The sequence below is a fragment of the Ursus maritimus genome, unplaced genomic scaffold, assembly GCF_017311325.1.
Source record: "Ursus maritimus isolate PB19 unplaced genomic scaffold, ASM1731132v1 scaffold_18, whole genome shotgun sequence".
Classification (NCBI taxonomy): domain Eukaryota; kingdom Metazoa; phylum Chordata; class Mammalia; order Carnivora; family Ursidae; genus Ursus; species Ursus maritimus.
This window is the reverse complement of record NW_024424230.1, coordinates 481,874-496,188: the sequence shown is the minus strand read 5'-3', so window position 1 is coordinate 496,188 and position 14,315 is coordinate 481,874. Positions and strand designations below refer to the sequence as shown.

Here is a 14,315-nt window from a genome sequence, read left to right as displayed (position 1 = left end):
AGGGACAGCGGTCTCGGATTCCAGCAGAGGCTCCAAGCAGGACACGGGCACACACTCTGCATCTTCCTCTGCATCGGCCTTCAGCTGCAGCTGGGCCTGAGCCTGTTTGAGCACTTTCTCACAGCCCTTGTTCTGGTCCCACAGGGAGGATGGCCCAGCAGCCTTTCCTGACAGGCAGGGTGCACTTCCGACCGCCCTGTTCCACCCGACGCCCGTCCATCCCAGGGCCCAGCCTGGGCCGGAAGTTCGCATCTATGACGCCAACACGGGCAAGCTCATCCGGAAAGCTGCTGTGGGCCCCGGGCCCCCTGGCTCCCTGGCGGTCCACACGGAGCACTCCTCCTTCAGGTACATGCGCCTGGGAGCTGTCATGCAGCAACAGGGTGCCTCTGAGCGCCTTGGACTGCCACGCTCACTGAGAGCTGATCGGAAGCGGTGCTGGCGGGACAGGAAGTTGGGGGTTTACTCCATCCTGAGCTGGGGCTGGGCTTACCCACTAGGCGTCAGCCCTCTTGCATGTTCTTTCCCGTCCTGGTCCCGACAGCGGAACAGATAGGACCAAGGTCTAGTCTAGGAGATGTGTTGCGCATGCCTGACACGCTCTCCCGTTTGCCCAGTGCTGTCTCCGACAAGCTGTTCCATCTGCAGACCAGACCTGTACCCTGATGTCGGCCCACATCCCCCCAGCAGGAGATCCTCCGTGCCAGTGCCCTCTGGTCCGTCCCTTCTGTGGGGTGGAAGGGCCAGAGGAGGAGCCAGTTCTGGGCCTCCCCTGGCGTCCCATCCCACTTCTTGTCCAGATCAGACTGAGGGAGGGGGCAGCAGTGACTGCTTGTAAACAGGAATGTAAGGAAGAGAGCCCTCGCTGGTCAGTTCTGCCTTCTCTCTTCTGAGCTCTGAAGACGTGTAGACATTCATTTCGGGTACATTCTGTGTCCGCTACGTTGTTCTGTATGTCGTGAATGTTCACTTTTATCGCTGAAACATTCTCTAAGATGGTAAGCTCGCCCCAGTGTCAAGGTCCCTGCATTTGAAGGGAACCCACGGGTGTGCACGATGGCAGGGAGCTGCCTCAGAGGCCCTGGGGGACATGCTGCTCTCCCGGCTCTGAGGAGCGAGGTGTTGGACCTGGCTGTGTGGGCGCAGGTCATGGGAGCCACTCCCGTGAGGTCTGGGGTAGAGACAAGGTCACGGTTAGTGGAGATTCTAGAGGCGGTTCTGACAAAGTGCCTGCCAGAGGCCGTCAGAGGGAGTCTGGCCCCGGCGGGAGGCCAGCATGGCCGCAGGAGGAACGCACGGCTCCAGAGCTGTCGGGGGTGGACAGCTGGCTTCTCGGGGCTCTTTTAGGCCAGGGCAGTGTGAGGGAGCCTCGCTGCACCCCAGCACCTGAGGTGCGGTCCAGGTGGAGGCAGGTGTGACTAGATGCTCCCAGGGTGGAGAGCTGGGCGGGACCGCGTGACTTAATGCAGTCAGCCGTGAGCCGCTTACAAGGGGTGATCTGCGTGCTGACCACCAGGGCCCGGGACTGAGTGCACTCCTTCTGCTCGAGGGGTGTGGATGGTTCCGCACCCCCTCGACCGGCGCTCCCCTTGGGAGTGTGCCCCTGGAGTGTGGCTGTGGCACATGGCACGTCTTTTATTGGACTCATCCTCCTGCCAAAGATGAACAAGCAGAAAAGCTGTGGTTGGGAGGCACATGGCTCCGCTTGTGTGGCGCGAAGCCAATCACGTGGGCTCTGGGGACCGAGCTTGGGGTTGAAGCCGTCGACACAGCTGGGACCTGGGACAAAGCCTTTCAAGTAACGGTGTTGCTGTGCTCGATGAAGCAGGACAGGCAGAACAGGGGAAAGGGGCGAATGTCAGCAGAGACCTGTAGCCCACACAGAAAACAGAAACACGTTCCAGAACTGCAGAGTACCAATCCAAAGTTAATTGGAAGACAGTCTGTAGAAACCATGCATATTGGAAGCGGCAGAGAAGAATGGGAAGGAGCCAGGGCAGTTGGGGCAGGTCAGTGTGGGGACTTAGTCTCTGCAGATTGCCCCAGACCAGGGAGAAACAAATGCTCGGAGCCCATGACTTGTGGCACAAGCTGAATGACAGAAAATGAGATAGGCCCATCGTTGTCAGGACTCTTCATCTCAGGGTTGTGAATTTGAGTTCCGCGTTGAGTGTAGAGATTACTTAAAAACAAAGAACTAAACAAACAAAACCAAAAACTGGAGAAAATCTCTGTTGTATACGCACAGCGTGAAAGTGTATATCTTGTGCCATTAACTGCTAACACTGATACCGACGTCGCAAAGTCCATGCTCTACTGACGCGTACGTGAGCAATTCCTGGCTTTTAGAATCTGCTTTTCATATTGTTGGAAATTAGATCACGAACCCTTTGAGTTAATTCTCTTAAGCATAAAGAACAAATGTCTGGAATGTTTAGAAGTTGGGCTCAGAGATGGTTTGGGGACGGTTCAGGCTCACAGTAAGTGGCAGTAGGCCAGGAATTTCCGAGGTGTGGGAGAAGAAGTAATTAAGTGTTGTCTGAAAACACTTGCAGATGGTAAGCCGAACTCGAATACAGTTGCGTGCTGCTTTTTTACATAGAACACTAATAATCAGGCAACAGCTAACCACCTATTTGTCCTGAAATGTGTGTAATTTCTGTGAACAGCGGCACTTCAGTCTGAGAGGACGGAAAAACAAACCGTCCAGCCTCGTCGTCTTGGAGGAAGACACACAGCGTGTGGTAGTTTATCTGGAGGTGCCTCTGAGGATATTCTTCTCTTTCTTGAGCTTGGAAGTGGGATTCCTACCACAGTACTGACTGAATTATTGCCAGCCTGCGTAGGTGCGCAGACGGATGTTAGCACCGTTGGTGAACTCACCTTAGTCACCTGAGTGTGTTATGGGAGCCTGTCACCTTGACTGTAGTAACCCTGTCTCTCTCCTTACCTGTGTGTAAGACACTATACGTTGTAAAACTAATGAATGAAATGACCCATTTCTACAAGAAGGGTGACCCCTATCTTGACGGCAGTCCAGAACTCGGAGGCAAGAGGACCAGGCAGGGCCCGGTCACGCTCTCACAGGTGCTGTGTAGAGGGAGAGAGCCCACGCGATTGCGACATAGAGTAAGGGCGTCCTTTCCGTGTAGAGCTAGAGCTCCCCGTTTATTTGATTTCGCGTTGTACCCACACACACGCCTGTGTCCTTAATGCCCCTGTCCTCGCGCAGCTACCTAGGCACCTACAAGGTGCCTCCGTTTGCACCGGGAGCCCTCACAGATGCAAGGTGTCCACGCTGCCCCGCCCTTTGGAATCACGGGCTGTGAGGCCTGCACCAGCCGTCCCATCGAGGCTCTGGTCCCTGTGCTCCTGCTGCCCGAGGTTTCCCTGTGTGTCGAGGGCTGCGGGAACGAGAACCCCGGGAGTGGTGGCTCAGCCCCATTGTGAACCTGGAACCCTGAGTGGACCCCATTTGTGACAAGGCACCTGGGGCCGTGGGCACGGACACTGTTCTGTGTGCTTATCTGGTGGAGGCCTGGAGAACTGTGAGTGTCTGTCCTCCTTGCTTTGATGGTTTTGGTTCTGGGCCGGGGTGCTGGCTCACTGGGGACTCAGGGTCGGAGCCCGTTGGGCCTCTCCTGCTGTTGCTTGTGTGTTGCCAGGTTCCATCCACCTCGCCCAAGGCAGGGTCAAAGGGCTTCCCTAGGCAGTGACCCCGAAGGCAGGAATCCTGGTCCGGAGGGTGGGGTGGGGGTGGAGCAGCCAGGACCACAGAGGACCACAGTGGCTCACCATGTGGTCAGTCTAAACTTCCCCACGAGGACAGAGTCCAAAATTCTGAATTCTTTTTTTTTTTTTACCCATCACTGTTATGTGCTGTTAGTTGTGAACATTTGTGGTTTAATTAAAAATTTTATTTTGAGGTCACTGTACACCCACGGGCAGGTGTAAGAAGAGAGGGATCCCGTGTGCCCTTCCCCCGGTTTGCCCGCAGTAGCATCTTGCAAACCTGCAGCCCAGTCTCACGGCCACAAAACCGCCACCACCCTGGGGCCCCCCAGTGTCCACTCACCCGCCCCCTCCCCATCAGTCCAGGAGGGCCATGCGCACAGGCTCTCGCGCGTTTCTGGCCCCCGCTCGGCCTGGGCCAGCTGCACTGTTGTGCTCACAAGTGCTCTGCCCCCCCGCCGAGCGGCCTCCTGCTGAGGCCGACACCTGGCTGGGTCCTGCCGTGGGCCCCGCACAAGGGCTGCTCCGAAGCTCTGTGTCTGCGTCCGCTTCTGCGGGACTGACGCCCGGGGTGAACCTGGTGCGCTGGGTGCAAGGGGGGGGTTTCTCTGGAGGAGCAGCACCGTCTCTCCCACCAGCGGTGCAGTCCCCTCTCCGTGCCCCGCTGCGTTTGGGGTAGACACCGTTCCTGACAGTAGCCACTCCGACAGGCGTTCGCCCCCGCGGGATGCGCATCCCCCTCTGTGCAGCGTCTTGTGTCTTCATGCGTTTTCCAACTGGGTGGTTGTGTGACTGTTGATTTCGACCACTACTTAGGTATTTTAGGTCGTATTCTTTTGTGAACGGTGTGGCTGGACGGTAATTTCTTCTACTCTGTAGCTGTTCATCTTCTTGACAGTCAGGAGAAGCCAAAGTGTCCCATTTTAATGAACCCAGTTCTGTTTATCTGTTTCCTTTTCATGCATCACGAGTTTGGTGTCAAGTCTGTGAACTCTTTGTGTGGTCCTAGATCCTAAAGGTTTTCTCTTACGTTTTATCCTAAAAGTTCCACAGCTTTTACGTTTTATCTTTAAGGGCATGTTCCATTCGAGTTTCTGCACAAGGTGTGAGATTTTCGGTTGGGGTTCGGTGCTGCTTCTGCACTGTTAGCTGAAAAAGCGTCTTCCAGGTCCGTCGCTCTGGTGCCCGTGCGTCAGGTGCGGGGGTACATCGTCCCGGTCAGTTCTGGGTTCCCACCTCTCCCCTTACCAGCAGACCTTTTCACCTTTTCTTGATCTTCAAGTGAAAACATTCCATTTTTCACCTTTAAGTATGATGTTGGCTCTAGGTCTTCTGTAGATGCTCTTCACCAAGTTGCGGGAGTTCCCCCCCCCTTCCCAATTTTCTGTGAGTTTTTATCCTGAATGGGTGTTAAATTTTTCAAGTGCTTTAGCTGTAGTGCTGTCACGTGGTTTTTCTTCTTTGGCCCATCGTTTGAATTAGATTTCTCTCGCTGTTTTCAAGCCTTTTTTCCTCGTCTTGAATAATAAGTTTGATGAGGATGTGTCCAAATGTGGATTTGGGGGTTTATCCTTTTTAGATTGACTCAACTTTTTGAATCAGAAAGTTTAATGTCTTTCGCCAGAATTGGGACATTTCCAGCCCTGATTCTTTGAGGATTTTCCCAGCTCTACCGTGTTTCTCCTCCTCCTGGGATCAGGGATGCGAATATTGGGTCCATCGTCCTCTCATGTGTTCTGAACAATCTCTTCTTCCCTTTTGTTCAGACTGAGTGGTTCAGCCTCACTGATTCTGTGGTTTCTGTCCTGATGCTTCTGCTCGGCCCTTCTCCACATATTTACTGCTTTGCAGGGTTTTTCTCACGTACTTTCGTGTGCCTGTAATTCCTGTGGAGGCACTTTTTTTTTTTTTTAAGATTTCATTTATTTATTTGACAGAGATAGAGACAGCCAGCGAGAGAGGGAACACAAGCAGGGGGAGTGGGAGAGGAAGAAGCAGGCTCATAGTGGAGGAGCCTGATGTGGGGCTCGATCCCATAACGCCGGGATCACGCCCTGAGCCGAAGGCAGACGCTTAACCGCTGTGCCACCCAGGCGCCCCCCCTGTGGAGGCACTTTTACCGCGATGCGCTGACCTCCGTGTCAGGTAGCTCTGTCACCACTGCCATCTTAAGAGTTGACGCTCATTCAGCTTGAGACCTGCCTCGGTCTTGGTTGGATGAGTGATTTTCCACTGAAGCCTGGACGGCTTCACATCACGTTGTGAGCGTCGGGACCTTATTCAAACCGTGTGCACTGGCCTCCATTGGCACCTGCATGGGGGTCATCGCTGCTGCCAGGCCATGGGGGCTCCGGTGGGTGAAGGTGAACCTGACTCTGACACCTCCCAGCCTGGACTGGGGGCCTCATTAACTGCAGGGTGGGGTGCTTGTCCCAGGGCCTGCCTGCCATGGTCTCCACAGACGCTGCACGGTTATGGGGTGCTCGTTACAGGCCGGCTGGGAGGAAGGGTCCTGGAGACTACTGGCAGGGGCCATAGCTTGTGGCGGTGGTCCACGGTGGAGCAGTGCCTGTCTCAGCCTTTCCTGTCCTATGTGGTGGCCTCTCTCTGAGCTTCTCCTGCAGAGAACAGTCTGCTCTTGGGGCTTTGTGTCTGCCTGTTGGTGTTTCACGTCGCCCGCCCCGGCCCTCCTCCTCCGTCTGTCCTCTGTGTTCCCCTGGAGGCCTGGGTCTCGGCTTGAGCTCCCAGGATGGTGGCAGAGGCCCACCTGCCTGCCTGGGACTGGAGGTCAGCTTGCAATTCAGAATAGACAATGCATCCCTTTGTGATTTATTTCCTCTTGCATTTGTGGTCCCATTTGGGGGAGCTGTGTGAGCAGCATGGTGTCGGGAACAGGGAGCTCTGTGTCCTGGGGCTTCGTCCCCAGAGCTGACCGTGTCAGACGTGGGAACTGAGCGGTCTGGGAGATACTCATTCACACGTTGCGCAGTGACAGTAAGCCGTTACGTGTTAACACGGTATCGTGCTTTTAACAAATACCTATTTGACAAACGGGTGAGAAGTGTAAGGAAAAGAGTGGCTTGTTTGCGTTTTTGTGGCTCTCTGGCCAAGGACGATGCTTGGCCCTCTGCCTCTGTGCCCACCTGCTGGGAGCTGCCCTTTGGTGGAAACACAGGACGAAATTCTGCTGCCTCTGGTGTAGTGTGTCGTTGGTACAGGAAGACTCGGGGGCCCTTAATGTGGTGGCCGATTCAGTGTCCTGTGAGATGAAGAGAATCGCACCTTTTCGAGGGCCAGCGCCCGGGAGGTGGGCACACCGGGGCGTGCCGGAGCCCGCTGATGCGGCTTAGCTGGCCCGCATGCCCTGAGGACCAGCGGCCCCTCGGGGCTTACCCGTCCACACGTTTCAGGTTTTGGTTAAAACTGAAACCACTCTTCTGAAGGGAGACTGTAACATACTTGTTCTTAAGATACGTGGCTGTTTTCCTGTGTCCGGGCCCCAGTCAGTGGAGTGGCACTACCCTGGTGCGAAGGCAGAGCCCTGCGCAGACACGGTCGTGTGGGCAGCGCGGGCGAGGCCGCGCGTGAGCTCTGACGTTGGAGGGAGCAGAGGGCAGTGCGGTGTGGCAGTGCTTTATGTGCGTCGGTGGGAAGTCTCACGTCCGTGAGAGGGTGCGCAGCTGCCAGCACGGCTGGGTCTCTTCACCTGCGGGGTTTGGACGTGGCACCCCCGTTGTTCCTCAGAATCATGAGTTTTATTGCGTCAGCATCAGTGTCTCAGGGAGGGAGCCTGTGGCTGGCGGTGGCCGTGGGGCCAGAGGCTCCAGCGAGCAGCCGCTAGAAACAGCCACTCAGGGAGGACCCGCCAGCCACGAGAGCCCCTCATCTCGAGGTCGTGACACGCGAGTGTGTGTGCTTCGGGTCCAACGTGGAGACGGATGTGCGCGGAAGGCGCTGGGAGAAACTTCCCGTGCCCAGCCTGGGATGGGCCCCAGGGAAGAGCATTGCTGACACGCTCGCCGGTTGTTGTGTTAATATTTGCCCGTTTAACGGAACTGTGCACACATCGTCCCGAATGGCCTCCCCTGCCCTTCGGAGGACGACTGACTTCAGCCCCGTGCACCTGCCGCTTAGCGCCGCCCATGCTTTCGGTTCTGGAGAATTGGGATAGAAACGGTTTGTTGGCTTATGTTGTTTTAAAAGTCTTATGGATTGCTTAACCGTATTTGAGGATAAATAACGTTTCCTGCTGGTTTCTAGGAAATGGTTCGCTAGCTCTTCACATTTTGCCCTTTGCTCTAAAATGAGGGAACCAAATGCAGCGGTGTTTTGTTGACGGAAGAAGGTAGGTGTTCGCTTCCAGCAGGAGGAGGCATCGTCGGATTTAGGGCGTCCGCTCTGAGAAAGCATAAGTAGGTGCTGTCGAGAGTAGGTGGTTTTTCGTAACTAAAATGCTCTCTGTGTGTGTGTTTATGTACCTGCTCCAAGAGCCAGGCATCCTTCAAAGTGACTTTCCTCATGCGGGACTATGACGTTCATTTCAGAGTGGTTCAGCCGCCGCGGCAGATGCCTGCTCAGGAGCTGCCAGATAGCCGACCCGGAGAGCAGCCTGGCCCCAGTGGACGGAAGCGACAGCCCAGCATGTCAGAGACTATGCCGCTGTACACGCTGTGTAAGGAGGACTTAGAGAGTATGGACAAAGAGGTGAGGCCCGCGGGCGCCAGCGCGCCGGGGGCAGGGCGCGGACCGCGCTCACGCACCACCCTTGGTTTCCCAGGGACGCTTCCACCGAGAGATGTGCGGCGGCCTTGAGTGACGCGTCAGGGCATCGGCAATGCTGGAAAGCCCGGCTGCGACCCACCGGTGGGGCCAACGGGCGAGTCCTCGCCCCCGTCGTTGGCGAGGGCCCGGCCTCGGGCAGGTGGGGCCGGGGCTGCCGGCGGCCTGCACTGCCCGCGGGAGACCCTCGATGGCCACCTGCCCGGGTCACGGCCGGCAGTTCGTTGCAGGATTTTATCGTTACACCACTAAATGGTTTTAGGCCACATCGGTGAGGTTTTTGTTTTTTTCAAATGTGTAATTGTGGGAATAAGGATAATAGGGCCCTGAATCCATTTTGAATTGGAGACTAAATATGGTGGGGCTTTTCTTTCAGAACCTCCAGTGCTAAGCTGCAGATGATTTTTTAAGTCAGTCTGTTGTCTTCCCCTGGGTCGTCTTTAGAAATGACCGAAGCTCACATGTCAGCCCCTCCTTGGTCCCGCCAGCCCTAGGCCCTGTGGCCCTCACCCCTGCCCTAGGCCGGCGCCCTTGAGAGAAGGGTCCCGCTGCCTGTGGGGTCTCCGTTTGTTTGTAGGTGGGTCGTGCAGCCTCAGTGCAGAAAACCCGTCATGCATCCGGGTGCGCGTGGCACCTTCTTGGCGCTCCCAGCCGGCCTCTGCTTGGGACAGAAGCCGTGCGCTGGCCGGCCCCTCGGCGGCCTCACTTCCTGCTCTGGCACCACGGCACGCTCTGTGTCCGTCGCGACCGCTGGGAAGATGCGCACATAGCAGACCACGTTGTAGTGTATTTTCAGCAGCAGCGGGAAAATGTCAGTGGTTACACTCGGCGCAGAACCTCACCAGCAGCTCCGATTCTCGTCTTCAGACGCTGGTTTACCAGATGACAGTTGAACCTTGTTTACAGATGTGCTGAATTCCGCTTTTTGCCATTTTGTGAACATTAGCTGGTGTACGTGCTGATCTTTGTTTCATAAAAATGTTTTCTCCAAACAAGTTTCCTCAGTGCTACTTGTTTAAGGGAGTTGCTGAGCCCGGGGGAACTCTGGGGAGGGGCCGCTGGCACTGGCGTCCCCTGCCGTCTTGGCCGCCCTGCAGACACACCCTCAGTGTCAGGTGGGGACAGTGACTGCGGCGCTTGTTCATGTCAGAGCGGATTGGAATCTTACCGAGAAGTGAAAGTGTTCGACACAGCTTCTGGCATTCTGAGAGAGGAAACTTAGCCTGCAGGCCTCCCGTCTGGCTCCTCAGCAGCAGGGGTGTGGAGGGCGAGGGCGGTCTTGGGCTTGGACCTGGTGAGCACTAGGCTGTGCCGTGCGACCCAGGTCCCGCGCGCCCTGCCAGGGAGACCGCAGCTGCGTTTGGGCGCTGACGCTGGGCGCCCTGGCTGGTGGCGGCCCGAGCCGACCCCCCACCCCTGCTCCTCTTCCAGGGTTCCCGGTTCTTGGGGAGCACGGTGGGCCACACGCCGCAGGGTTTAGAAATCGGAAGCTGAGAAGCAGGGAAGAGAACGTGCATGGCCAAGACCATTTACGACGGGGTCCCTCTTGTCTGCAGTTCTGTCCGGAGCAGAAAAGGTCCCTGGGAGCGACAGCAGGCAGCCGAGACTGGACAGACAGTCCCGTGTCCCTGGCTGCTGGGTGTGGCTGAGCTGGTGATGCAGCAGCCGCGGGTCGTCTCAGAGCAGCTCCGTGCCGGGCCACATGGGGACGTCCTGGACAGAGTGTGCCCCTGACAGGAGGGACACCCCGGTGTCAGAAGGTGCTGTCGCCACGTGTCCCCTTCTGAAATGCCCACACGTCCGGGTGGCAGGAGACGCACTCCCAGAGTGCTGCTGGAAAGCAGGCACGCTGCCTCAGCGGACACCGGTCCTGGGGCCCTGCTCCGTGAGCTTGAAGAAGTGACGCTCAGTCCCGCATCCGCTTCGCTGAGTCTCCTGCGGTGTGCCGCACTCGCGCAGCTCTGGATCGGGAGGAGAGAGCAGACCCCGCAAGACGAGGAGCTGTGTGACGATCGTGCCTCACGTGCAGGCTTCAGAGAGCACCCCCGTCTGCAAGGCAGGGACCCCAAGGTCTTATCATTAGAGTAGAAGGAAGGACGGAAGGGAGGGTGAGGCTTGTAGGAAATTTTGAAATGTTTGGAGAGAATCCCAGGAAGCTTCCTAAAAACTGGAGTGGGTTGTGATAGAAAGGGGTCATGTTTCCACCAGCAGCATGTCAGACTGGTTTTGTTTTCTAGCGGCCCTTGTTCTTTTGAGATAATTCAGGGTGGATTGCTTTTCCAGAGTCATCCTGGTTTCTGTAGAAATTTGTACATATTGGCGACCTGACTTAGGTGGCCTGCTTTTTGTGCATTTGTTCTTGGATTTATCAAGAACATTCAGTTGAGAAACAAAATGTCGTTTGTATGAGTTCCTTCAGTGGTCTGTCTGGCAAAAACATTTATTTTAAATACAGTTAGGTCCTAGGAATTGTGAGACCTACCTCAGGCCCTCTGGCATAATTCTGTACACGTCAGGCAGTTCTCTTACTAGTTCAGTAAATGGAGGGTCCTGGGAATTAGGATCGAGAAATGTGAGCTTACTCAGCTGTGTCACGGCGGGAGGTCCCCGCCCTGCCCTGCCGCCCCTGTGCTCACCTGTGCAATCACTCCATCTTACTATAGTTGTGTTCATTGAATCCGCCAGAGGGGGCTCTTCCGACGGGCTGCAGTCCGCCTTGACAGGTGCTCCACAGCCAGGGTGTCCCGCAGCGTGTCTTTCGGAGGCCCTGTGTGTGGGACCAGACGCCTCTCCCAGCCCCCAACAGCCGCAGTCCTCTTTGTTTCTGTCCCTCCTTTGTCCTGCTGCCAGAGTATCTCTGTAAACGCAGCTCAGCTCAAGTCCCTAGAGGCATGTCTCACCAGTGACGAGGTGTTTTGGGTGCTGCAGGGCCTGCCCCTGGCCTGTTGTCCTTGTCATGCACCAGGCATTATGCTGGCATCTCAGACCAAGCATCCTTGCAAGCATCCTTGCAAACCAGGGTCTGAGACAGACTCTTCTGTGCACTGTTCCCAGAGAGTACTGACAGCACTGCAGCCCCCCTACCTCCATCCAGGGGTTTGCTTTCTGCAGGCTCGGGTACCTGCGGCCAGCCCTGCTCCAGAGGCTGGGGGTCGTCCTCCGGACGTATGGTCAGACGGTCAGTAGCGGCCTCCTGCTACATCACACGCCCACATCCTTCGCCCCCTTCGTGTCTCCACAGGAAGAGGAAGGGTGGGCGTGGCGTGGTGAGAGGCGGTGCGATGCCCTGAGCGAGCACGTTCGCACGCGTCTTACAAGCAGCGTGTCGCTGTGATCGTTCTGTTTTACTACCAGTTACTGGTGACCTTTCCCTGTCGGCCCGGCTTTGTCCTGGACACGCACTTACATGGCTCAGGCGTCCACTGGGGCTCTGCAGCACAGCGTGGGTGACAGAGGGACTGCCGTATATGCACGTCCAGGGTGATTATTTCAGTTTTTAGTCCCGTTGGTGCCAAATGGTTACACTTTGTGGATCGTGGTTCACACCAAGAAGAGCTTTTTGCCGAGACTCCGTGACCACGATCACCGCTTGCTGTGGTTCAGACAGGCGTTCACACCGCGGACAGCAGTTTCCTCCTGGCACAGAGGCAGGTTCTGTGATGCGCAAGGTGGCGAGCCTTGTTTTGTAGTGTGGCTGCTTTGGTTGTGTCAGAGTTGTAGGTTTGCCTCAGATGAATAAGCACCATCTGTAAGCACAGTGAACGCACGCCTCGTCTCCTGCTTGAATACGGTGACACCCTTCTGGAGAGGAGGTGGGGTCTCCGGCGTGGGTGTGCCGTTGTCTGGAGAGTCAGAGGTGATCCCACAAAACGCACGCGCACCCGCATCCGTCCACGCGCACAGCTTCACTCGCTCGATCGGCTCCCAGAGGGTTCACACGGTGCTGGGGAGCTGCCCGGTGGCGGTTTCGGCCGGGTGCCGCACACCACCACGTTTTCCCTGTGGCTTCGAAGCTGTACTCAGTGTGGGACTCGTGCGTCGGGAAAATCTTCACACAGTTGCTCTTCCCACCCCTGATGTCAGGTCTGCCCCGTCTGGCAGCAAATACTGTTTTGCAATTGTATTTGGAATAAAACAGGCACATTTTCTGTTGGCTTCAAAGTGTTGAGATGAAGCAGGTTTATTCCAGAAGCTACTGCGGACTCCAGCTTGGGGGAGGGGGCGCACGAGGCGTGGCTGCAGCCCTGTCGTAGCTCGTGCTGCTGTTGGTAACGCGTTCATACTGTTTTGCCCAAATTATGGTTCTTAGGGTTAGGGGCGTCTTCAACACCGTGGGGGGTTTTTCACAAGGCGTCAGCTCCCAGAGGCGGTATGTTTATTGTAGCGTGGTGTTCCCAGGGGTCAGGTTTGTTCACGTGTGTTTACGTTTTGGGCAGACACACAAGGAACGTACAGAATGGAGTTCTCGCCGCGTTTGTTCACAGGCTGATGAGCAGTTTTCGTGTGGGATGCGTGGGCTGTGGCTCCAAAATGAAAGAAGGGGTCACCCTTCAAGTTAAAACGTGCAACAGTCTGTTCTGAAGGGGAAGAGTTGACTGTCACGTTGCTTAGAGTCAGGTCAGGAGGTGAGGCGTCAGCCGTAAGTGATGAGAGGGACCAGCGAGCGATGCTGCTCGCACACGTTGGAGAAGGGCAGGGCAGCGTCTCGGCGGGAGGAAGAGCAAACCGTCGCTAACCCGTGCCAGCCCAGGTGGGTCACCCCCGCCACAGCCTCCCCCAGCCTCCCCTGTACCTGCAGCTGACGTCCACGGAACAGAGAGAGGAGGGCCCCACTCGGTCAGCAGACCTTGCAGTTCCTGATCAGGGTCGTGAGTCCAAACCCCACGTGGGGCCTAGAGCTTACTTTTTAAGGAAGGAAAAAAATAAAAGAGCAGACAGGTTCCTGAGAGTCAGCATGGGTGCAGCAGGGAAGAGTGAGCGTAGTCGTGGATTTTCTGGCATTTTCCAAATTCTGTGTCCCTAGCTCTTGCCCTTCCTTATTTGGAGGTGGGGGCATCTCTCCCCCAGCTCTGCCCTGGGGCAGGCACCCAAAATGCAGAGGGTCTGGGGACAGGAGTCTGTGGCCCAGAGAACATGGAGGCACCTTTCTCTGCCTCTTTGTCCCGTGGGTAGCCCCAGCCCTACCATACTGTGCAACCGCTCCGGGGCTGTCTGAGAGAGGGGCACCCCAGCTCTGTGTGGGAGCCAACCCAAGCCCCAGGCTCACCTCCGAGAGCAGACGTGGAACAGATCCCAAGAGGCCGTGGAACAGACAGCATCACAAAGGCATACAGTTCATGTTGCAGTCCACAGAAGGTGAGGCAGAACTTTTCCTTACCCACCCTAAGCAGGCTGATCGCCCGCTAGAACAGACCCGCGTTCTCCAGAAGCTCAAAGAGGATGTCCTGTTGGAAGTGTCCAGGCACAATCTGAGCGAGTGGCAGCAGACGCCCACCCCAAGCCAGCCCAGATGTCGGGGTTATGAGACCAGCTCTGTAAGAGCTGCTCGGTGGCTGTGCTCCCTGGGCAGAGGCGTGCAGCCTTGTGGGGAGTGCGCACGCTAAAGAGCAGGCAACAGGGATTTCAGAGCTGGGAAAGACACACGCTAAGCAGAGTCCCTGACGTTGCCCTGACATGCCCCTGATAGAGTGGAGGCCGAGAGGAAAGAGCCCATGAAAAGTGCTGCAGAAACTACCCTGAAGACAAGCCAGAAAACAGATCGGGGGCCGTGGTCAGAGCCACGGGGATGTCCAGTCAGCATCCGC

The 14,315-nt window shown here is 56.5% G+C and overlaps 1 protein-coding gene across 4 annotated transcripts in view; it reads left to right on the top strand.

Annotated features, from left to right (window-relative positions):
* CTDP1 (CTD phosphatase subunit 1) overlaps window positions 1-14,315 on the top strand; it is a 54,513-nt gene that overhangs the window by 24,773 nt on the left and 15,425 nt on the right. For 2 of the 4 annotated variants that reach the window (XM_040632412.1, XM_040632415.1), the window contains exons 10-11: window positions 145-348; window positions 8,277-8,436. In XM_040632412.1, the coding sequence (XP_040488346.1) occupies window positions 145-348; window positions 8,277-8,436 (364 nt within the window). Of the gene's footprint in view, window positions 1-144; window positions 349-8,276; window positions 8,437-8,509; window positions 9,500-14,315 lie in introns of those variants that run through there. The other 2 variants (XM_040632413.1, XM_040632416.1) reach the window with 2 other exon arrangements.